Source organism: Phyllostomus discolor, chromosome 2 (assembly GCF_004126475.2).
Source record: "Phyllostomus discolor isolate MPI-MPIP mPhyDis1 chromosome 2, mPhyDis1.pri.v3, whole genome shotgun sequence".
Lineage (NCBI taxonomy): Eukaryota > Metazoa > Chordata > Mammalia > Chiroptera > Phyllostomidae > Phyllostomus > Phyllostomus discolor.
This window is the reverse complement of record NC_040904.2, coordinates 34,307,547-34,330,073: the sequence shown is the minus strand read 5'-3', so window position 1 is coordinate 34,330,073 and position 22,527 is coordinate 34,307,547. Positions and strand designations below refer to the sequence as shown.

At 40.9% G+C, this 22,527-nt stretch overlaps 1 protein-coding gene across 5 annotated transcripts in view; it reads left to right on the top strand.

Moving 5' to 3' along the window:
• The window catches only part of PLD1 (phospholipase D1), a 182,378-nt gene that overhangs the window by 48,468 nt on the left and 111,383 nt on the right, over positions 1 to 22,527 (top strand). For 4 of the 5 annotated variants that reach the window (XM_036017694.1, XM_036017693.1, XM_028504911.2 and 1 more), the window contains exons 2-4: positions 19,365 to 19,555; positions 19,826 to 19,953; positions 22,245 to 22,390. In XM_036017694.1, coding sequence (XP_035873587.1) covers positions 19,396 to 19,555; positions 19,826 to 19,953; positions 22,245 to 22,390 — 434 coding nt within the window. In that variant the 5' untranslated portion in view covers positions 19,365 to 19,395. Of the gene's footprint in view, positions 1 to 13,423; positions 13,429 to 19,364; positions 19,556 to 19,825; positions 19,954 to 22,244; positions 22,391 to 22,527 lie in introns of those variants that run through there. The other variant, XM_036017692.1, reaches the window with a different exon arrangement.

Below are 22,527 nucleotides of genomic sequence, written 5' to 3'. Positions count from 1 at the left end.
CAACACAGGAAGAGGAAGTGTTTTGGGCTTTGGAAGATGATGAATTCTATTTTGAGCATATGAAGTGCACCTAATGGGAAAGTTCATAAGCAGTTGGACATGTAGATCTGAAGCTCAGGGAAAAGAATGAGGGTGGAAATAGTTACTGAAAGCCCAGGAGACACTAGCGACTGCATATACAGAGATGGCCTCTGCCTTCAGGGAGCTCCGAGCCTCTTAGGGAAGACAGAAGCCAAGTAGAAGGGAGTATACTCAATGGTGTTATCACCTGTGAGCCATAGAAACACCAAAGAAAGGAAACATCAGAACACATTGTAACCATTAGAATGAATGAGACCACCCTGAGATGTGGGCAGAATGGGAAAGAATGATCCTAGGACCCTGAAGAACACCAGCATGTGAACATTGAGCAGAAGAGCAGCTTCAAAGAAAATTCCATCTCAGTGTCTGGTGAGGGAGTAGAAAAGTGTGGCAACAGGAAAGCCAAGAGAAGAAGCTCTTAAGGATGGAGTCAAGAGGTATGCAACAGAAAGGTTTTAGTGAGGTAAGAATAGGGAGGTAGCCTTGAGATTACATGACATTCTGGTGGTTATGAACTTTGGGAAAGCTGGTGGAGTGTGAAGGTGGAATCCAGCTGCAGTGGATTGAAGAATGAGGGGAAGAGTGATGAGGAGAAAGGAGACAACTGTCCTAAGAAATTGGCCTTGAAAAGGGGAGAGAGAGAGCTGGACAGGCTCATCTGAGGCCAGAGTCCATAAACACTAGTCCACAGTCGAAGGCTCCTTCTTCATTTATGTTTAGAAACCTGGGCGTGGGAGCCAAGAAGGCAAATATAGTTGGATTAGCTCAGGATTGAGTTTTTCCAGATGACTGCAATGGAAGGACAATGGGATAAGCCAATAGAGGTTTCAGCAACAGAGGAGTTAGAGTGATGGATCATGTGCTGTCCGCTGAATGAACAGGGGCGTGAGGCCTGGAGGGGTCAAGGGGGTATTAACAGCTTGTTGGAGATGCAGGAGTTGCTGCCTATCAAAGGTGTTCGTGGATGAAAACCGAGTTCATTGCTGCCCCACCAGGTAGGATGGTGATTTCCTGGTTTTAATAATGAATGACTCACAGGAAATGTAGCCATGTCATCATGAGCCCTATTTTTGAGATATTTTGTAGGCTTTGTGGGAGTGTGTAATTTATGTTCATCCATCCCACTAGGGAAGGTAGAAGTGCCATCTCTGTTGTCCTGGCTATCTTAGTTCCTTTTCTAGATTCACTTCTTCTGCCAAAATTAAACAGAATTTATTTATGTTCTTTCTAGTAAGTGTTTGGTTAGGCACAAGGCAAGCAGATTAGTTTCCAGATACCAGGTTTCGATGCAGAGAGTTTATAGAGTGTTTTGTACATTGAATAGGAAGAGAGGAGCTTACAGGGAATGGAGAAAGGAGGGAACGTGAAGTCCAGGGTCAGAATCTGAGTCTCAGATCCACCACTTACACAGTATGACCCTGGTCAGACCTCTTAATCCATTTGCTTCTTCAACTGGAAAGAGGATTAAAAATAATGGTGTTTGTCCCACAGGATTAGGAAAATCAAATAAAATGTATATGTGGAAAATGTTTTGTAATCTAGAAAGCGTTATGCACATGTTCTCTGCTTTGCCCACACTGTGAGCTGTTCTAGGTCTTACTCGCATTTCTTCACTTCTCATTTGGTCCACAAACAGTGACTGAGAGCTCACTAGTGACTAGGAACTAAGCATCCAGAGATGACCTCTCCCTTCGGTGAACTGCGAGTCTTCCAGAGGAGACAGAAGCCAAGCAGAGTGTAATGTTCTCAATGAACTCACCTAGATGCCGTACAAGCACTGAGCAGAGGCATCTACACCAGCTGGGAGGTCAGGGATGGCTTCCTGGGAGGAAGTGACCCTGAGACGAATCTGAAATATAGGAGTTAATTAGGCAGAGAAGGAAATTGGAGGAAGCCAAAGCTGATAGGGAGCAGCCTATTGGAAGGCTGAGAGGTCAGAAGGATGGAGCAGGTTTGGTTCAGTCCAGCTGAGCAAAGAAACATAATACTTTCTCTAAAGCTTGACTATGCAGTCACAGTGAGGGAGAAGTGAGAGGTAGAGGGGAACATGCATGTGATTGACATGCTTGAGAATGTTTTATACATAATGAGGAAAAAACAAGAGCAGGAGTTGATAAAGGAGTTAATTAATGGAGTGTTGAGAGGAGGGTTGGAAACAAACAGGTGTGAGACAGGAGAAGTGGGAGGAGGAGCCCTCTCCTCAGGTTTTTTGAGGGAAGGAGGTAAATACACAGGGTAAGGAGAGGAGTAATGAGAGAATTCCTTCCCTAAAGCCCTCTTTTTATGGTGCAATAAAATGCATGAGGTCGTTCTGTATCCCCAGAGCCTAGCACAGTGCTCAGCAGATTGTGGTTGCTCAGTAAATACCTGTTGAGTGATTTACCACCATCCAGAGTCGCTTGAGAAACCCCACAACGCAGCTTGACTGGAAAGCAGGCCGTCTTGCCGGTCTGGCTGGTTCATACTGCCTCTCTCCAGTTCACTGAAGTTTGTCTGGCTGTCTTTCAGTTTGCCATTTCTTGTTAGCATTAATGCAGTCCAGATGTCACAGTCAGGTGTCACTGGAATAGCTCTGTTCCCCAGTCACATTCATGGGAGCGGTGGTTTCTTGCGCAAGGACCAAACTAGTTCTTTCCCAGTGAGGCTGGCAGCCTGTCCACACCTACTGAGTAGAGAGTCTGACTGCCGCTGAGACAAAAGTGGTTTATCCAGACTGTCTGGTCATTCTTCTTACACATTCTGGATGTGGTTCAAAGCTGCATTGTATGGGAAAAAGCTCCTGAAACAGACTGGTATGAGCATGCAGGGTACAAAAGAGTTTAGTCTCACCTCTGTGTTCTCTTGGTGATCCTGGGCCTCTATCTTTTCAGCACATTGTAGGGGGTTGAACCAAATGAGTACTGAGATTATCATGTTGTATCCTGGTTTCATCAGCCTGAAGATGATATCCTCAGTTCTGCTCATGTCTGCCACTAAATATGTGTGCCATACAGATGTACTGAATTGGATTGCATTAGCTTCTGTTCTCAGACATGCACACACACATAAGGACAGAGTACAGTAGTGCCCATTGAAGAAAGTGTGATTCACTTCCTTCATTTAATTCATTTCTTTTAGACAAATGCTAAAGACATGAGATAAATTGGACTTGATTTCCTCTCAGTGAAGACACAGAGCTTAAAGCCCCTGAAATGCAGAGGTTAGAGGAATTAGGAGGCTGCATCCAGGTTCAGAGGAGACTGTGGGCTGCGATCATGGATTCCCACAGAGCTTAGAGCTCAGTGAGAGTGGCAGAGATGCAAACAGATAACTTCACTTTAGCAAAAAATGTGGATTTGAATGGTGGAGACCAAAGGAATGGAAAATGTACTGAGATTTTTACTTTTCAGTTAGTTTTTGTCTTTTAGTAAACATATCTGTTACCATTGTTTTATTTTTTTTCACTTCAGTTGGCTAGAGTTAGTGTTGACTTATCGATGTACCTTTCCTATTAATGATACCAGTAGTAACTAATACTTATAATATCAACTATGCATTGAGTTCTTAATTTGTGTCAGGTTCTTGGTTAAGCACTTTACATGCAATATTCTACCATCCTATTAGATGAGATCAGCCTCATTTTACAGATGCGAGAACTGAGGCTCAGAGAGGCCCAGAGTAATGTGAGCAAAGCAAGAGGTTAACTAGTTATACGACTAGCAAGAGGCAGAGCCAGGATGAAGAACCCACGTTCTTAACCCAGGTGGGTACTCAGCTTCTGTAATTGGTTACAGATAAGCCAAAGGAGTGATAAGGATGGATTGGGTGGGGGCTGAAGATGGGGATCTTGTAACAAGGTAAACCTAGTACCTTCAAAGTTCTCACCTAATTTTTAATTGATTAGTATTTTTTTATACAACAAAGAGTTTTGATTGCTTTACTATGTATATCTAATGGGGATGACCCAGCTTCTAGTCCCCGAAAGTTTACAGTGTCACAGAGGACATGAGTCATGCCCCCAAACTTGGGATACAATTTGCCACCAAAGACTTAGAAGCCAAGTGATGTGAAACTTAGTCAAGAGAGATGTTACCTCTGTCTTTGGGGGATGCGCGCAGGAAAGCCAGGCACGTTTTAGTAAGAGGGAGTGTGGAAAGTCTCACCAGGCAGAGAAGTAGAGGAGGGGGCATTTAAAGTAACAGGAGATGCATAGGTGGGGGGAAGACTAGGGTAACATATATGGCTTAGTGCATAATTATAAATCAAATACTCATGTAAACTCGACTCAGGTCAAGAAAAAGACTTGTGCCAGCTGCCCCCAGTGCATTCCCACATCCACTGTCTCGGTGCCAGCCTCCTGATCCCCACAATCATCACTGCCCTTGTGCTTCTTTATGGTTTTGTCACCTGAGTGTGCACACCCAAATACTAGAGTTTAATCTTACCTGCTTTATCATTTTCTTATTTGATATGCATTTTGAGCCACTTTTAATCTACAGGTTCCCTTGTATCCTTTTTTTTTCCTTATAGTCTTTTTTTTGAAGGACCCAGGCCATTTGACCTGCAGAGTTGCCCGTGGGCTAGGTTCTGCTGATTGCATCCTCATGGTGCAGTTCAGCGTGTCCCTCTGTCCTCTGTATTTCCTGTGGAGTGGGAGTTGGATCCAAGGCCTGATCAGAGTCAGGCTTCATCCCTAAGAACATTTGGTCAGAGAGTAGCCAATGAGTAGAACTCCAGTAGGAGGTTGGGCTTATTATAAAGGCATTTTGAAGGCTGATCAGAAAGTGCTTTGCATACTGTAATAGTGAGCTTGGGCTAGGTGTAGTGTGTGGTGTGTGTGTGTGTGTGTGTGTGTGTGTGTGTGAGAGAGAGAGAGAGAGAGAGAGAGAGAGAGAGAGAGAGAGAGAGGGAGAGAGAGGCAGAAGGGAGGCTTGAAGGGGCTGACGTTATAGGTTTTTGAGCCAAGAACAGCATCTTCACAGGCATCCTTTCCAGCCACATGTCTATATAGGAGTGACCCCACTGGTCATGATGTTCAAAGAGTGAACCAAAGAGTGTTAAGTCTTGGAAATAATATGCAGATGGTTGGTAGCCATTTTCTATAGTGCTATGATATAAAGTTGGTAAGAATTTCCTATGAAATCTTTGTAAGTGAAACTATGAAGTAAGGAATGGTTAGTTCATAGTATAAATATTCTTGTCAGTAGCATCCATATTACAAGAATAGGTCTAGGGAAAAACATATGAGTCTTAAGTCAAGAAGTGTAAAAGGAACTAATGTAAGTAAAAGGAAGAAATTAAAGAAGGCTGTCTGTTGAAAGAGAGGGAGATTTGTACCTATTTTGCTTAAGGAAATAAAAAAAATATTCCCTGTTTTTCCAAATGGCTTCTCAAAAACTGCTACTACCAGTAGAATTTGACTAGGCCAGTGGTCTCCCAAGTATTTCTTAGAGTCTTGAGGAACTTCTTGGCTTCATTTTTCACTTTGGCCTTTTAAAAGTAAGAAGGCTGATTTATAATAATCACAGCGAACATGCACAGCACTAACTGTGGACCAGGTATTATTTTTAGCATTTTATCTTAACTAAGTTAATCCTGTGTACGTTTTCAGTCTGAAATACCTGTTCTTCATTTCAATAGGATTTGAGCCTGAGCCCCGCCTCCATTTTACCCCAGAGCCAAATGACCTGGCACAGGACCCTTCTCCTCTTCCCTTTGTGCCTCAGTTTACTCACATCTGCTGAGGAAATAACAATATACCTTCTTTGTGGAGAGTATTCTGAGGGTCCAATTAGATCAAGTATAGGAGAATGTGGTAAAGAAGCAAATTGCTGTTAAATTTTTAATATTTATTATTATCTGTACTTCTGTATTTTGAGGAATTTGTAAAAAAAACTTCATTATATTTTCAATGTTTGGGTGCTTAGACTGAGGAAAGGAACCTCTAACTTAAAAAGTTAGATTACCCAGTGCTAAGGTGGGAAATTTTTAAGATGACTATATTAAGTCCCTCTTGTTTTAAAATTTTAATTGAAGCAATTTTAATAGCTTTTCTATGAAGGCAAAAGTAAGTATATTTTAGTTTTGATGACTCTTTTTCCCTTTCCCAGGCGTCACTGCCATTAGTGATGGAAACCCCAACTTTGTAGATAAGAGCCGTAGAGCACTAAGGCCCTACTTGGGAAGTTAATTTAGTTGTCTCAAAAGAGGCCACACTACTTTCAGTTCCAGCATGGGCTAATTTAATTTTATCCTTTTACTGATGTACTGATCCCCAGGCATGGTTAACATTTGTGTATGCCATGTTGACAATAAGGGGAATCAAATTCGAATCAGTAGATTAGTTTGAGAAAACCAACGTATATTCATTTCACTTTCATTTTGTTTAGCTTCCGGATTGTTTCTGATGACAGTTTAATGGTCATTAGCATGGTTCTCCTGAATGTAATAAACCATTTTGTTCTGGCTAATTTTAATATTTTCTCTTTTCTTTATATTTCAGCAGCTTGACTTTAACGTGACTATGTGTAATTTTCCCTGTATTTATTCCTGCTTGGGATTTACCAAACTTCTTGGGTCTGTAAATTCACCAACTTGATAAACTTTTTTGGCCATTATTTCTTCAAAGATTTTCTTTCTGCCCCGTTTTCCCCCTAGCCTTGTCCTTCTGGGATTCACAGAACAGGTATGTTAGCTCTTCTGACATTGCTGCATAGGTCACTGAGGCTCTGTTCATGTTTTAGAAATCTTTCTTCCCCTTTGTTCTTCAGATTGGACAATTTCTATTGATCTGTCTTCAAGTTCACTGGCTCTTTCTGTCATAGCCACTTTGATGTTAACCTATCTAATGCTTTTTCCCCTTTTTCTGCTGAGATTTTGTATTTGTTTATTCATCAAAGACATTTTCCTTTATATCCTTGATCATGTTATGACAGTTGCTTTAAAATCATAATAAGATCATTTCAATGTCTCAGGATGGGTCTCCATTAATAGCTATTTCTCTTTATAATGCATCACTTGTTTCTGTTTCTTCCATGTCTAGTTAGTTTTGGTGATGTTGTGACTAAGGTGGGGAATTTTTAAAATGACTATATTAAGTCCCTCTTGTTTTAAAATTTTAAAAATTTTAATAGGGGTCTGTCCAGAAAAAGTCAAGCCATTGTTAATATAACAAGAACGGTTTGAGTGACATTGATGTAACCTGGCTGCCACAGAGAGTAGACTGGAATTCACATGTGTGAACATTGATGACTTTACTGTACCAGTCAGTTGGGGCAGTAGACGCCATTGAGTGAGCACGTGGACTGTGCGGCCATTGCATTCAAAATAACTGATGAGTAGAGCAATGGATCTGCACCAGATTTTACTTGAAGCTTGAACATTCTCACATGGAAACTATCCAGATGATTCAGAAGGCTGCAGTTATGGGCAACTGATGATTGGCACTTTTATCACAACAACACACTAGCTCATGCAGATTTTTTGGTGAAACATCAGATCACGCAGGCAACTTAGCCCCACTATGGCTCAGATTTGATGGCCTGCAACTTCTGGCTTTTCTGAAAACTAATATCACCTTTTAAAGGCAAGAGATTTCAGACCATCAATGAGATTCAGGAAAATATGAGAGGACAGCTGATGGCAATTGGGAGAACTGTGTGAGGTCCTGAGGTGTCTACTTTGATGGGGATTGAGGTGTCATTGTCCTATGTACAGTGTTTCTTGTATCTTTATCTTCTTCAAAAATGTCTCTATTTTTCATATAAATGGCTGGATACTTTCTGGACTGACCCCATGTATTGTAGAAAGTCTGGATTTAGTTATGTTCCTTTCAAGAGGTTTTTTGTTTGTTTGTTTTAGTTGTGTTTTTGTGGATTTTTTAAAAGCAGGCAGTTCATTTGACTGGACTTATACTGCACATTTTATATTTCCTGTCTGGACAAGCAGCATAAATCTCTGTTGAAGTCGTTTTAATTTTAGTGCTATCTGAGCTGCCTTGGAGTGTGCCTCTTGCCCACATGATTCAAGGGTTAGCCTATGCAGAATTTGATGCTCTCCCTGTGTGCCTCCTTTCTTTTCAGGACTTCACACTTCACTTTTAAGTTGTTGTGATTGTCATGAAATCAGTTCTGTGCTTCTTCAAGCCAGTCAGATTATGGATTTTCTTTCTGAGTCTTAGTCACCCAACTTGGCATGCATTGGAGTATGCCCTTAGGCAAAAGCAGTGACATTTCTTTCTTCCAAATATAATTCTCTTCAAGTTTCTGCTTTTTTTTATTGTTCTTCAGTTATTTTTTATATTTTGTCCAGAATTTATAGTCATTATCAGTAGAATAGCTGATCCAATAGGAGCAATACCTCATCCATTACCGAAAGCCAGAAGTTGTGATACTGGATAATTTTTATATAAACTTTCATTTTGTAGTTGCTACAGTTCCATGTCGTTTTTTCCCAAGGGTTGATGGGTATATTTCTGCCAGTCCCTATTATACAGATAGCTCTTGGAGGATTTAGGTATTTTGTAGGGGTTTCACATCCAGACTCCTGCCTCCCATAGTCCTGAGATCTTGTGTCCTAACAGTCATGTGGGCACAGAAAATTAATCCCAGACCCTTTGTCCAAGATCAGATCCTCTGGGCCTCTTCAGCTTCAGTTCCAGTATATCCATCTGACTTCAATTTGCTTTTTCATTCTTGGAAACTGAAAGCATTCCTTCATTATTGTTTTTGTTGCTGCTGTCTCTGCTTTTATCCTTCAATAAATATTTTCTAAAAATGATTACAGTTTATTCAGAAGTTCAATGTTTGTAGTGGTAAAGGAAGCACCTACATTAGCTTAATTCATTTTGTCTCTAGATGTTTGTAGCAGTGTTTACTATAGTGGGCAATATCAGACCATCCCCAGAACACAACCCTGCCTGCTAACTCCTGTACTCAGGAGGGGACTGAGTTATGGCAAGGATATGTGAATGCTGGACAGAGGCCTGTAGCTCTTAGAATAGCTGAGGGCATCGGAGCAACCAATGTTATTTCAGCATCTACTATAGCCCAAGCTCTAAGCCACTCACTTTATACCATTTAATTGTTACAATTCCTTATTTTAATAGTGTTACCTTCATTTTACATATTAGGAAGCTGAAAGTAACAGCTGTAAATAACTTGTTTCAGCATAAGGAGTCATAATTCAAGCTGTCTGACTCAAAATTACATACCTTCCACGGTACTCTGCTGCCTCAACAAACATTTTTGTGAGCACGCACATAGGTAAAAAGTTGAGACTTTGCCATGTTTACTGGCAGTTGTGACAAAATTGGAGAACTCATTAGCACTGGAGAATATTTGGAGGAGTTTACCCAAGTGTTTGCCAGTTTCATTCTTCTCATAGGTGAAATTCATGGATTGTCATTCAAAACACTCTGTACTGATTAAACTCTCACTAACAGACATTGCTCATTCCCTTGGAGGGAAGTGAAAAAAAGGAATCAGAAGTTAAACAGTTGGAAGAATTCATGTTTAACAGAGTCTATGTGAGGAACTTATGTTCTTCCAGCTAAATGAGACTGACATCATAAGATGAGAAGTTCAGTATTAAGAAAGAGAATCAATAATAGTAGAAACAATTATATTAAAACCCTTGAATTAGTATCTGTAGCTTTGTGATCAACATGTTTTTGTTCAAAAGCAACATTGTGTTAAAAAAAAAGATGTTTATTTAGTATTCAGAGCTGATAAAAAATTTTTCTTAAAGTAATTTAAAAAATTTTTTTAAATTTTTCAGTTACAGTTAACATAGACTGTTATATTAATTTCAGATGTATAATATAGTGTTATTAGATGTTTATATGATTTATGAAGTGATCAGCCCAATAGGGCTAGTACCATCTTACACCATGTAGTTATTGCAATATTATTGACTATTTCACGTCAAACCTTTCTGTCCTGCAAAGTTTCTGTTATGGAATCAGCTGACAGTATTATGGGAGCTCCCTTTTTGGTAACTAATGCTTTTTTCTTGAGACTTTTAAGATTCTCTTTGTCTCTAACCTTTGGCATTTTAATTATAATGTGTCTTGGTGTGGGCCTCTTTGAATTTATCTTGTTTGGGGCTCTGTGCACTTCTTGGACTTGTATATCTTTCCTTCACTAGGTTAGGGAAGCTTTGCATCATTATTTCATCAAATAAGTTTTCAGTCCCTTGCTCCCTCCCTTCTCCTTCTGGCACCCCTATGGTGTGAATATTTTCACCTTTGATGTTGTCCCGAGGTCCTGTAAACTATAGTCATTTTTTGGATTCTTTTTTATTTTTGGTGTTCTGATTAGGTGTTTTCTGCTATCTTTTTTCAAAATTGCTGATTTAGTCCTCTGCTTCTTCTAATCTATTGATGATTCCTTCAAATGTAGTCTTCATTTCAGTTATTGTATTCTTCATCTGTCTTTTTAAAAAAATATTTTCTATCTTCAGCTGTATGTTTTCTTATTTCTTTGTTAAAGTTCTAAGTTCATCTACTCTTTCCCTAAGTTCATTGAGCATTCTCATAACCAGTGTTTTGAACTCTACATCTGGTAGAATTTTTTTGGTCTCCATTTTAGTTCTTTTACTTGAGTTTTGTTCTTCTTCTTCTTGTTTTTTAAAAAAATTTGGAACTTCTTTCTTTGTCTTCTCATTTTATTTGTATCTCTGTGTTTGTTTCCATGTATTAGGTAGAGCTGCTACATCTCCTGGTCTTAGTAGAGTAAACTTATGTAGTAGGTGTCCTGTGAGGCCCAGTGGTGCAGTCTCCATAGTCACCTGAGCTGAGTGCTCCAGGTGTGTCTTTTGTGTGGGTTGTGGTTCCCTCTGCTGTAATTGAACCTTATTATTTTTGGCATGTCAGTCTGAGGAATTGACTCTGAGGCTGATTGGCTGTGAGGACTGGTCGTGGCTGTAGAGAAGGTCATTGTGCAGGGGCTGACCCACAGAGATGATATCACTTTAGCAGGGCCCTGGTGCCTACCGAGTCTGCCCTTTGGGTGTGTCATTTGTGAAATGATTGGGTGGTGCTCTGGTGCAGTCTGAAGTTGGCCACTAGGCGTGCTGGTTCTGAGGCTTCTGGTGCAGGCCAAGGTCAGCTGATGCCTGTGCCCTGCCCTTGTGCCACCTGGTAAGAGCTACAAAGTGATCTTCAGATAGTTACTGCTTGTTCTGGGTTTGGAAGTGCCTCGGAGAGGCTAAACTGCAAACTGAGGCTGGCTGCCACTGGTGGTAACCTTGGGGCTGCTTAGCAAGAAGTAGGGGACACACCCAGGCCAGATGCTGCTTGTTTAGTGTTTGTGAACCTTTGTGAGATTTTAGGGAAAAAAAACCACAGCATGAGCCATTATAGGTCCTTTGTATGGAAAAGTCACCAGAAGCCACTTAGATGGACCTGCAAGTTGGATGTGGTGGTGGGATCTCAAGGAATAACCAGGGCAGGGTGACCAGTGTTAGTCAGGTTGATGGAAACTTAGCATGGTGCCTGCCTGCACCTGAAGGCTGGGCGGTGGAGGGCTCAGCGAAGGAGAGTGGTGCCTGCCCACACTTTTGTGTGAGGGAAAGCTGCTCCTCCAGCCTGATGCCAGACAATTCTCTTCCTCCCCATGTGCCCCTGGTGCTTTTCTAGCTGCTGCCCCAGGGCTACAGCTCAGAATGAGTGAATTCAACAGCAAATAAGTCTGACCACAGGCCCTTTAAGAGGTACCCTGCCTCTCCAGAAACCTTCTGTCTCACTCAGCCACAATCCCAACCAGTTTTCACAGCCATAAGTTATAGGGACTTCTCTTCCTGGCACTGGAACCCTAGGCTGGAAGCCCTGCTATGGGGCTGGGACCCCTTCCTCCTTGGGGAGACCTCTACAGTTGAGATACCCCTCCTGGTTTTTAAGCACCACACATCAGTATGGGACCAGTCATTCCATGTCTCTGCCCCTTTTACCATTCTGGACGTGGCTTCTTCTGTATGTTCATAGTTATGGGATTTCTGTTCAGCTAGAGTTCAGGCAGTTCTCACTGATGTTCTGTAGTTCAGTTGTAATGTTGATGTGGTCTTGGGAGGAGGTGAGCACAGTGTTCACCTACTCTACTATCTTGACTGAACATCAAAGATCTTAAAGTCATTTTAATAGCTTAAATAACTTTACCCTGGAAAAATATTTATTTTGTTTGTACATTGCTTAACCACTGAATCATCAGCAGTCTGAGTTTCCCTTAGTAAGAAAAATGTTTATATCATTTTTACTTAGCATAGTGCGTCAACCAGAATGAGATGTGTCCCCATGAATTCAGTATGTGCAGTTAGCTTCCTCTCCGAGAGACTTGTCACAGAGAATGCATATTCTTCTTTTGGTCATAAACATGGACTATTTATTTAACCTAACGATATTAGTTTTAGAAGTCTGATCACAGTGTTCAGCAATATTAATTACCTTTTTTTAAAATAAGAATTTTCTCTTAGGAATCTGTATTGATGTAAGTCAGTCCCTTAGTTGTGCAAGTCTCTCACTCAGCACACTTAATAAACTTACTAACAAACTTTGGAATAACTAGAGGGGCCCTTCCATGTTTTCTCTCAGGTACAACACAAGTGTTTGTATGTGCACTGCCATTCAGAGAGGCAGGAACAACTCTTATTTAGATGATGGCTCCGTGTCTTCACCTGAATACCCCTAGCCTTTGGGCTGGGTTTTTATCACCTGGTTGGGGTGCCTTAGACTATTGTTTTCTATGACTTTTAGTGATGCTGGAAGTGCAGTTTCTCTTATAATAATGCATCTGTTGTAAAGTCCTTAACATAGACAACTGCTTATTAATTTCAGTTTTTAAATGAGGAAACTTAGCATGAAAGTGACTTTGTCCAGTTAGCCAAGGCAAAAATAGGAGCAAACTACAAAGTTGAATCCTGTCAGGTTGCTGTGTGACCTTGAGCAAGTCACTTAACTGGTCTGTGTCCTCAGTTTCCTTGTGTATAAAAAGGAGGTAACAAGAGTACCTTTGCCATAGGGCTGTTTTGAGGGCAGGTTAAGTAAATACATGCAAAGCACCTGGTTCACTACCTGGAACATAGTAAGTACTATGTGAGTTTACTTTTTACTTTTACTTTTAACTTTAGCACAAAATGGATTTCTGCAGGAGGCAGGGTAGTTCAGTGGTTCATGCTGGTTCCAGTGCTCTCCTAGCTCAGGTTTCCTGTGTAACAGAGCCTGAAGCCAGGTAGGCTTTACTGGGAACAGCCAAAGAGAGGGGAGAAGATGAGAGAGGCAGAGACATATGCAAGGCAGTGCATTACCTGGCTAGCTGTAGCTTCTCAAAAATCAGCTAGTTTTTTGGTCCCGCAGATGGGCTGTGTGGCACCAGTGTGCTCAGCACAGTCAGGCAAGGAGGAATGGGGAGAGGCATACATCTGCCAGGTTTTTAACAACCCGTCCTCATAGGTTGGGTGGCTTGGTTCCCCATTTCCTCCCCACCCCTTACACCCACAACTCCTGAGGAAGTCAGGTTTCAACATTTTCTCTGAATTCAGAAGCTTCAGGGGTGCTGTAGTCACAGTAGGTCCTGCTGGGCTTTGTCATCAGGGCTGCGCCGTGGCCCTGCCCCTCTGCCAGGAAGGAGGAAAATGGCTGGTGGTGTTAGGAAAAGAGGTAAGAGTGGTGGAGACGGGGGTCTCTGCTGGGCCAGTGGCAGAGGCTGGGGAGGCAGGTGGGACAGAGCCATCCTGGGTGGCCTGAGCACTGGGACCAGCCCCACTGCTCACAGTGGTGTAGCCTCAGGAAGCTTCTGTGGCTCCACGTCCTTGATTCTAAATGACATTGTTGTGAGGACTAGAAGTGATACGTGTAATGTGCGTTAAGTGCCGGTATAAAGTAGGCACTTAATAAATAACAGATATTTTCCAATCCACCCATATTTGAAGTAGACATTCATTTCTCTTAATACTTGGATTTGCCTCTGGAAATTAAACATCTGTTTGAATTCAAAGATATGATTGAGATGTACTATGGATAGAATAAGTAAATGGGGTGATATTTAACCCTAGGACATATCAAAGGAAATGAGTAAGGAAGCTCATGGTAGATAGAGAATAAAGGCCAGCCAAGAAGATCAGAAGATTTAGGCAAAATCATGAGAACGGAGAAACCATTTCATGCTGAAAAGGCTTTATGTAATTGTAGGTTGGTTTTTGTTTTTAGCTGGAGAAAAGACAGAACGTGGTCTCCGACTCCAGTTCTGTGGACCCAAGGAGTCCAGATTAGCACCATCATCTCCAGCCTTGACCTCTTGGGGAGCAAAGCAGTGTCAGTGTTAGGTCAAATGGAGGCTTTGATAGGAAACCAGGAAAGAAGGATAAGTAAGTGGGACTTTGCTGGGCTCTGGTGGCTTCAAGATCAGATTAGATGTGAAGCCGGAGAGAGAATAGTGTTTGGGAATCAAACTTCTGTCTCTTGGAGCCATATAAATAATAGCAAGTGTACACTGTGTCCATTGTGGGTGTCCATTGTGGGCAGAAGCTGGGACCCTGGAGGGTGACAGTTGCCCAGTGTACACTGGTAATAAAGATAGAACAAGTCTAGATCATCTGATGTGTTCCTACATCACTGACATTTTACTGCCTGTCCAAGGCTCAGAGTGAGGCCTCCATTGATATTTTTGGAACTAATGTTCTTTAAAAAAACCCTCAAAGATGCCAGTATACCTCAAGAGCCATTCTCTCAATGTATTGTTTTTTCATAATATATAATCTGTAATGTAAAATACGATAATATCATTTACTTTGTTCAAAGTCAGCTAAACTCAAGAAATACTTATCCAAGGCTTACTGTGTCACTAGAGATTGAATGTGGCACCTGAATCCACATTTATGAATTTTGCATTTCAAGGAGCGTCAAGCCAGTTCTGTACAAATCATTGCTGTACAGTGTGTTTTGGGAGGTGATGGAGTATGGATCTAAGAATTAATTTCATTACAGTGAAAAATGGAAAAACAAGAAATCCTCATGACTCAGTTTTGTTTTAAATGATCTAATTATAATTCACATTTTGCATTCATAATTAAGATGTGACTTTTGGTTTAGAAATCTATTACACTTATTCCTATTGGTAAGCACAAATAATATTGAAAAACTATGGTGGGACTTCACATGTTATTTTAGAAAAAGAATCAAGAAGTAAATCACAGCTATTTTCACAGAATGAACATTGAGTTTTTTGTTATCGTTGTTCCTTTTTGAATTGTTTTATTCTAAGCACATGTAAAGGAAGGAGTAAAGTCTTCTGGTGTTTGTGCCCCCTGGTGCCCTCAGCTCTACCTCTGCCAGGTAAGTAGCTGGACTTAGGAGCCAGATCACCCATAGCAGGTCCAGCTCTATCCCTTCTCAGCTGAGTAGCCCTGGACAAGTTGCCCGCCCTCTCTAAGCTTGTCATCTTAAAGATGGGAGTAACAGTGGGGCCCAATTCCTAAGATTGTTGTGAGAATTCAATAAGAACATGCAATTAATTTTTTTGTATAATGCCAATATTAGCTAATGCTAATATTTATTTTAATATTAGTAGTTACAGTTGATAATATTGTTATTTTGTCTATGGCATTGTTTATGAATGTGTTACCTGGAAAGGAAAGTATCTGCTCCCTTTGATGCTTGGCTTCGCAATTGTTTTGAAAATTAAGATCAGAGAAAAACTCCAGATTTCTCTGATTTCGCCACTGAATAACTGGAGGTAATTAAATGTTCCCTGCAAAGATTTTTAATTCTAGTATTCAGCACCAGAAAAAAAAAAACCCAAACAAACCCTATTTACTTCCTGGTTGCAGATGCAAGCAGAAATAAAACACAGCTGCTGTTATCGCTCCATGTGCACCATCTCTACTTGGTACCGAAAGAGATAATAATCTTGCAGTATAATTTTATAAGGAGGTAACTAAATCAATTACATTATCTCCAGTGAAAACACTGGAGCCCTTATCCTGCCGCTGGTTAAGATAGGCTGTACCCGTGGCAGCTGTTCACCCACCAGTGGAGATTATTTTAGATGAAAGAACACATGGGCTAATTAGTGAAGGTCTGACTAGGACTGTGGACGGCCTCACAGTCGGGTGTTTAAGAACGATACCAGCAGCACCGTTGTTAGGCGAGCAGTCAGCACAAAGCAACCATGGAGACCCATGAGGGACAAATAATTTGGTTCCTTTTTTATTATTAAATGATAGAGTGTTTGCAAAAGCATGAACAAAACTGTAAACCCTTTGGGTCCATTGAAATTCCACATTACCCTAGAAAATGTAATGAAGCATAGCAAAAAAGGCTAAGAAGACATTTAAGAGAGGCCGTAGGGATACATTGATTCCATAATTGTGGCCACTGTGGGACTCAGTAGGGTCTTTCCCCAGATACAGAGATTAAAGTAGAGAAGATATTTTGCTTTGACATAATTTAAACTTCATATAAAAGGTTAACATTCAAACCCACAACATAAAATCAATAATTAGGAACCTCTATAACCAAATTCATTCAATTGCAGGGCCAGACCTGCTTTAAGCTCAGCGCCAACACAAGTTGGCTGACCTTGGACAAGTTACTTAACCAAATCTTTCAGGATAGTCATAAATTACCAGGTAGAATCATGTTGGTTATTAAATAACTGCTAAAATTGTGTTTAGCACATAGTGAACACTTGAGGATACACAAGAGGATTCCTTTGTTTCTTTTCTTATTCCTCTTTAAGTTTTCCACATGTTTATGCTTTTTCCCTCTCTATTTGAAATACAATATTTATTTTAGCTCGATCCAGTGACTCTATGGTGTTTATTCCCATTATTTACCATGTGTAGAGATATTTAAGATATCTCTGTATGTCTTAAGTTTAACATTCGTTTTTCACATTAACACTCTGTCCAAAGGCAAAGTCATTGTAACCCTTGTTTTCCTGTGCTATGCTAAGAAGGTTGGCAGAGTTCATCATAAGACCTTTCAATCAATAGACAATACCACAAGGCTCTATGAAGTCACATTTTCTCCAAGTGTCTCATTTCCTCTAAAAGTTTTCATTACCTCCTATATTAGATGAAGCAGGACCTGGTTCCTGGTTGGCATCTAGTGAGTGTTTGTTGAATGGACAGGGAAGGAAATAAGTATTTTAATTGTGACTGGAGGCAAACAGCTCCTTAATGGGAGCAGAACAGACTTTGATTAAATTTTTTCAGGTTAAAGACCATTCTGCCGCCTGCTTGTCATATTTACGTGAAAACTACTTGGGTTAATATCTTAGCATAGGAGAGGGGTAATGTTAATTACATTGTGAGGAGAGGCTGAACAATTCATAGCACCTTTTATCTATAGTTACGGTTAGGTTTTTAGTGTTAGACGGACCCTGGAGATGAAATGGCTCAACCCCCTTAGGCCCTGAGAATTTAAGTGACTCCATCCTGTGATGCTGAGCTGCAAGAGGAATCCATCCCCTTTTCCTTCCATTTGAGTTAGGTCCTTGCTGAACCCTGTTTTACTAAAACGGACTTCCATCTATTCTAGGGGCATTTATATACCTACAAAAATCATATAGGAAGATAAAGACCTTCCTGTATGCTTGAGAACATCAGCTCTTGGGGTCAGAGAGAACTGGTTTCAGATCCCTTCCCCTCTGAGACCTAGGTCAGATTATCCAAAGTGTTCGTTTCATTAACCTAGTCTCTCCATGTCTCGGTCTCCTTAGCTCTAAGGGAGGGATGACAAACTCCTGTCATCTTCAAAGTAGAAATAACAATGCTTCATAGATTTATTACAGACAATCAATGTACTAATGTACATAAAGGATTATCACCAAGCCAGGTGCATATTAAGTAATTGTATGTTATTACAATATGAATTGAAGTATGCAAGAAAGTTAAAGGGAAGTGATGCAGGCAAGGCTAGTCCTATATTTTGCTAAGAGTAGGCCACAGCTTTGGCTCTAGGCTGCCTTTCAGCCAACACAGAAAGAGAAACATGATTGATTACATAGTTCTGAGGCAACTTAGTTATATCCATTACATGTATCTGACCAAACCAGAACCACTCTCTTCTGTCTCCGTCTTTGAATTTCCAGCCAGGATCTCTTTCTGCCAGACAAAGCAGTAGAGGCTTTACAGACTTGTTGAGTTACAATAGGGGCTGCCCAAGTTTGCATTTCCAGCAGAGCCCTCCAGCTTTTTGATGCCCCTGCAGGAGGCAACCCAGCTAAGTGTCTTGCTGAGAATGGCATGTGCTGAGTGGAAGCCAAGGATGGATTTGGGGTTATGTAGCCTATTTCCTTTACCCACATCAGATGTTCCTTAATCACAAAGACCAGCCTTATTATCTTTACAAACTCACTCACTGCATCTCACAAAGTGAGTAATGAATGTGTGCTCAGTAAATATTTGTGATTTGCAATAATAAATGAGCATGTGTGGACAAGTTACTGGTACGAAAGCCCTCCTGTTTTCGGGCCTGGTTGTAACAGAGAGATTATTTCAGGCAAGACAGATTTTTCTTCCAACTCTGATGACAGTGCTCAAGGCTTAAATCTCAGTATTTTAAATGAAAAATAAAATCTATATGAACTCCTCTTCCCTGGGTACTGATGTGCAACGACTTGTGTTATTAAATGTCGGAATGAAATAGAACCAGTTTTCTTTAAAAAGGAGAGAAGTGTAATTCTAGCACCTCTTATGTCATTGAGTAGGTATACCAACAAATTACCTTTAGGGACATATACATCATTATAACTCATGTAAAGTCATGGCCAAATCCTGTCTCCAAAAGGTTAGCTTATACCTTGCTTGGAATGTCACCTACAGAGCAAATGTAGAAAGGTTATGCTATCTGAAAATATCTTAAAATCTACATATTAAAATTGTTGTAAAATGATCTAGGTTTTCCATAGAAAATATTTCAAGTTGCTTATTTTATATATTCTTTCTTTCCATGTAATTGAGTTAGTCAGTCCCTTTTCTCTGAATAATAATTCCCATACCAGTCTCCCTTGAGTCTCTCCTCATTTATCCAATTAATAAAAATTGGATGTTAACACATATTCAGTGTGGTGTTTCTTTTACTTCCTTGTTTACAACTGGAGTGTCCCACTCCAATTTAATTTACAAGCTGGGAACCCTTTAAATGTTAGGCAGGAAAAGGAGCTGAGAGGTTGTTTGAGATAACTGGGGCTCTCACGGAGCAGCTGACTTGTTTCCTTATGCCGTGTCTAACCCTGGATTCAAAATGTGGAGTAGGGCTTTATTGGACCAAAATAACAAGTCCTTGTCCTTTTTTTCTTCTTTTTCAGCCCCATTGCTGTTACCCTGTCCGGAGCCGACATGTCACTGAAAACTGAGCCAACAGCAGACACATCTGCACTGCAGAAAATCGCTGCCGACATGAGTAACCTGATAGAAAACCTGGACACCCGGGAGCTCCATTTTGAGGGAGAGGAGGTGGACTGTGATGTGTCTCCCAGCGACCCCAGGATTCAGGGAGGTAAAGGCTGATGGTCTGAGCCAGAAGAGAGCTTATGAGGGCTGCCTGGCAGGACACAGATTTGAGATAACCAGCAAACGATTGATCTCTTTTGCTGAGGTCCTAACCCTGGGCTGAGACATTTTCGTTAATAATAATGTGCGACTGTTTCTTGTTGTCGCACGTTGTTATTCTTGAAAAAGATGCCTGGGAAAGGCAAGTTATGCTGTTATCATGTAATCTTACATTATCAGTTTGTTCTTGCAATAACTTTATTTATTTATTTTCCAGTGTATATCCCTTTCTCTGCCATTTACAAGACACAAGGATTTAAGGAGCCCAATGCACAGACGTACCTCTCTGGCTGCCCAATCAAAGCCCAAGTTCTGGAAGTGGAGCGCTTTGCATCTACAACAAGGGTCAGCACGTTGCTGGACTCACCTTGTATTAGTCAATATATACGAGTTAACACACTGACTTCCCTTTTCCTTCCTCCTAGCTGTGCCTGTGTTTCTAGCTTTTTGTTTGTTTGTTTGTTTGTTTGTTTGTTATCACTTCTAAGGCCTCATTACCTCTCAGCGGCTTATTTTCTTTTCATTTAGTTTTCATTCTCATATGTCTCTTTCCCTATCCTGGGAAATGCTTTTTTTTTTTTTTTTTTTAAAAAAGGCAGTTTAGAAGTTTAATAAATTGCAAAGTGCCTCTCCTGGTCTTCCTTGCTGCCCAGTTTTCTGTTCGATGTGGGTTCTTGAGGACACAGCCATTCCACCTAAAATGCCAGATAGAAGCCAAGGAAAAGTTTAGCTTTCCTAATGCTTGTCAAGGAAGAACAGAATGAAGCTACTTGGCTCTTGGAATGAAAAACGCCAGGATGCTGATTGGCCAGAGCCATTACCCAAAAGTACTGCAGAGAGAATTCTGCTGGCACACTCCACCCTGATGTGTCCCCAGCACCTGTCTGTTAGGCCTCATGTGCACATTTTCCCTTAGAGACTGGAATGGCATCCGGAGTAAAGTATCTCCATCAAGCAAAGCTGCACCCTTTGGAACAGATTGGACCTGGATAAACTGTTAGGGTAGCTGCTTTGTAGTTGTTGAGTCTGTTGGATAAGGAATGTTGCTGCATTTGGTGGTGGTCTTTGTTTCTTTAGGATAAGCGCTGGCTGCAGGCGAGTAGGCCACCATGGTCGCCTGCCTCAGGGCAAGTGTAGAGTAACCTTTCAGCCCCAGCAGGCTTGGCCTTCCCTTTCTCTTTGTCTTTGTGAGTGTGACATGTGCTGCCTGGGTCCTAATGGCTCTGCCTGGCACTCTCTCAACCTCCCCATGCCATCCTGACTCCTCCTTTGCACGCACCTCGGTGTGCAGCCTTTTCTGCAGGCTCTCCTGTGAGTTGGGTCCTTCTCTCCCTGGTACACCACTGAGAAACCCCAGAAATGTCTCTAAGGTGACCTTTGCCTTTTACTTGCCTACCAGCTTTTAGACTGAGGGGCAGTAACGTGGGGGTTCAATGCACAGACTCCAGAGCCAGGTTGCATAGTTTAATTCCTGTCTTTGCTATGTGACCTCCTGCAAGGTACTTAACGCCTCTCCCAGTGTCCTCATCTGAATAATGGGTATAATAGAACCTATCTTCTACACTTGTTATAAGGATTTAATAATAATATACATAGTATTATACTTAGAGTATACAAATATACTATCTATTGTATTATGTACTCTGTGTAATGCTATGTATTATTATTATTATTATTATTAATATTAGGTATCTCTAAAGTTACTCATGAAGGTAAATACTCAAGCTTTCAGACCCCAGCCTCCTCTCCTTGCATATACTCTTCTGTTAGTCAAGTGGGTTTGGTCTAGTTCCGTTTTAAATTTCAGTCTGTGTGAGAAAGCTAAGGATTATCCTTATCCTACTTAGTGTCTCATTTACTAAAAAACATGAACTAAATCTGTGCAGTTTGCATGTGATTGCAGGTAAATAAAAATGACCCCTTTTCTGATTGTTGGATACGTTCCATGTGCCAGCTCATGGCTGGCTAAGCACTTCGCTTTTCACTCCCATGACGACCTGATGAGGCAGATGCTGTCACCTGCCCTCCCAGGCTGGAGATCTTCCCCCTGTCCCTCCAGCAAAAGTTAAGTTGAGGGGGGAAATAGTTTGCATGTAGCGAGATCTTTTGCTCCTTTCCCTCTAATGGTTACTGGTGATGCTTCTATACAGGGCGATGCAGACAAGGATGGACCTTATGATGCATTTCAGAAGACATAATGTCATTTGTGGAGGGCTAAGATAGTGCTCCTGGAACCCGTTTCCTCCCGCTTTCCTTTCATCCCTCCAACTGCGTTCACTGCTTCTGCTTTTGGACAGCCCCTGGTGGCTAGTTAGGGTTTTCACGCATTGTTTCCTTGACTTGGTTTCTTGTTTCAGGTGTGTGTGTATGTGTGTGTGTGTTTGTATATTTGGAACAATAGAATTTGTAGGAGTTGGTCTTTAGTGTGATTCTGAGGTTGTCCTATGTATGTTATAAGGCAAACATTTAAGAGAGTATTATTCTGTAATCAGTTGTTTTTGAAACATTTTACTTAAGTACTCAAGTTGGATTTAAGATACTTGCATGTTACTTATTAAATTAACTATCGTTAATTGAGAGATTTTGGAATTTTTGTTGTTAACTAAAATACCACTCTTTTTCATTTGTCCCTGTAGGTACGAAGTACCAATCTTTACACAATTGAATTAACACATGGGGAATTTAAGTGGGAAGTTAAAAGGAAATTCAAGCATTTTCAAGAATTTCACAGAGAGCTGCTCAAGTACAAAGCCTTTATCCGAATCCCCATTCCCACCAGAAGGTAATTGCTTCAAAATTAATTATAAGGTCATCCCCATGTCCAAGTTGAGTGCAAAGAGTATTTTATTCATTTTATGGGTTAACTGTTCATTGTTGGTGGATATTTCCTATTAAATAGACCCTTCTAATAGTAAGCCA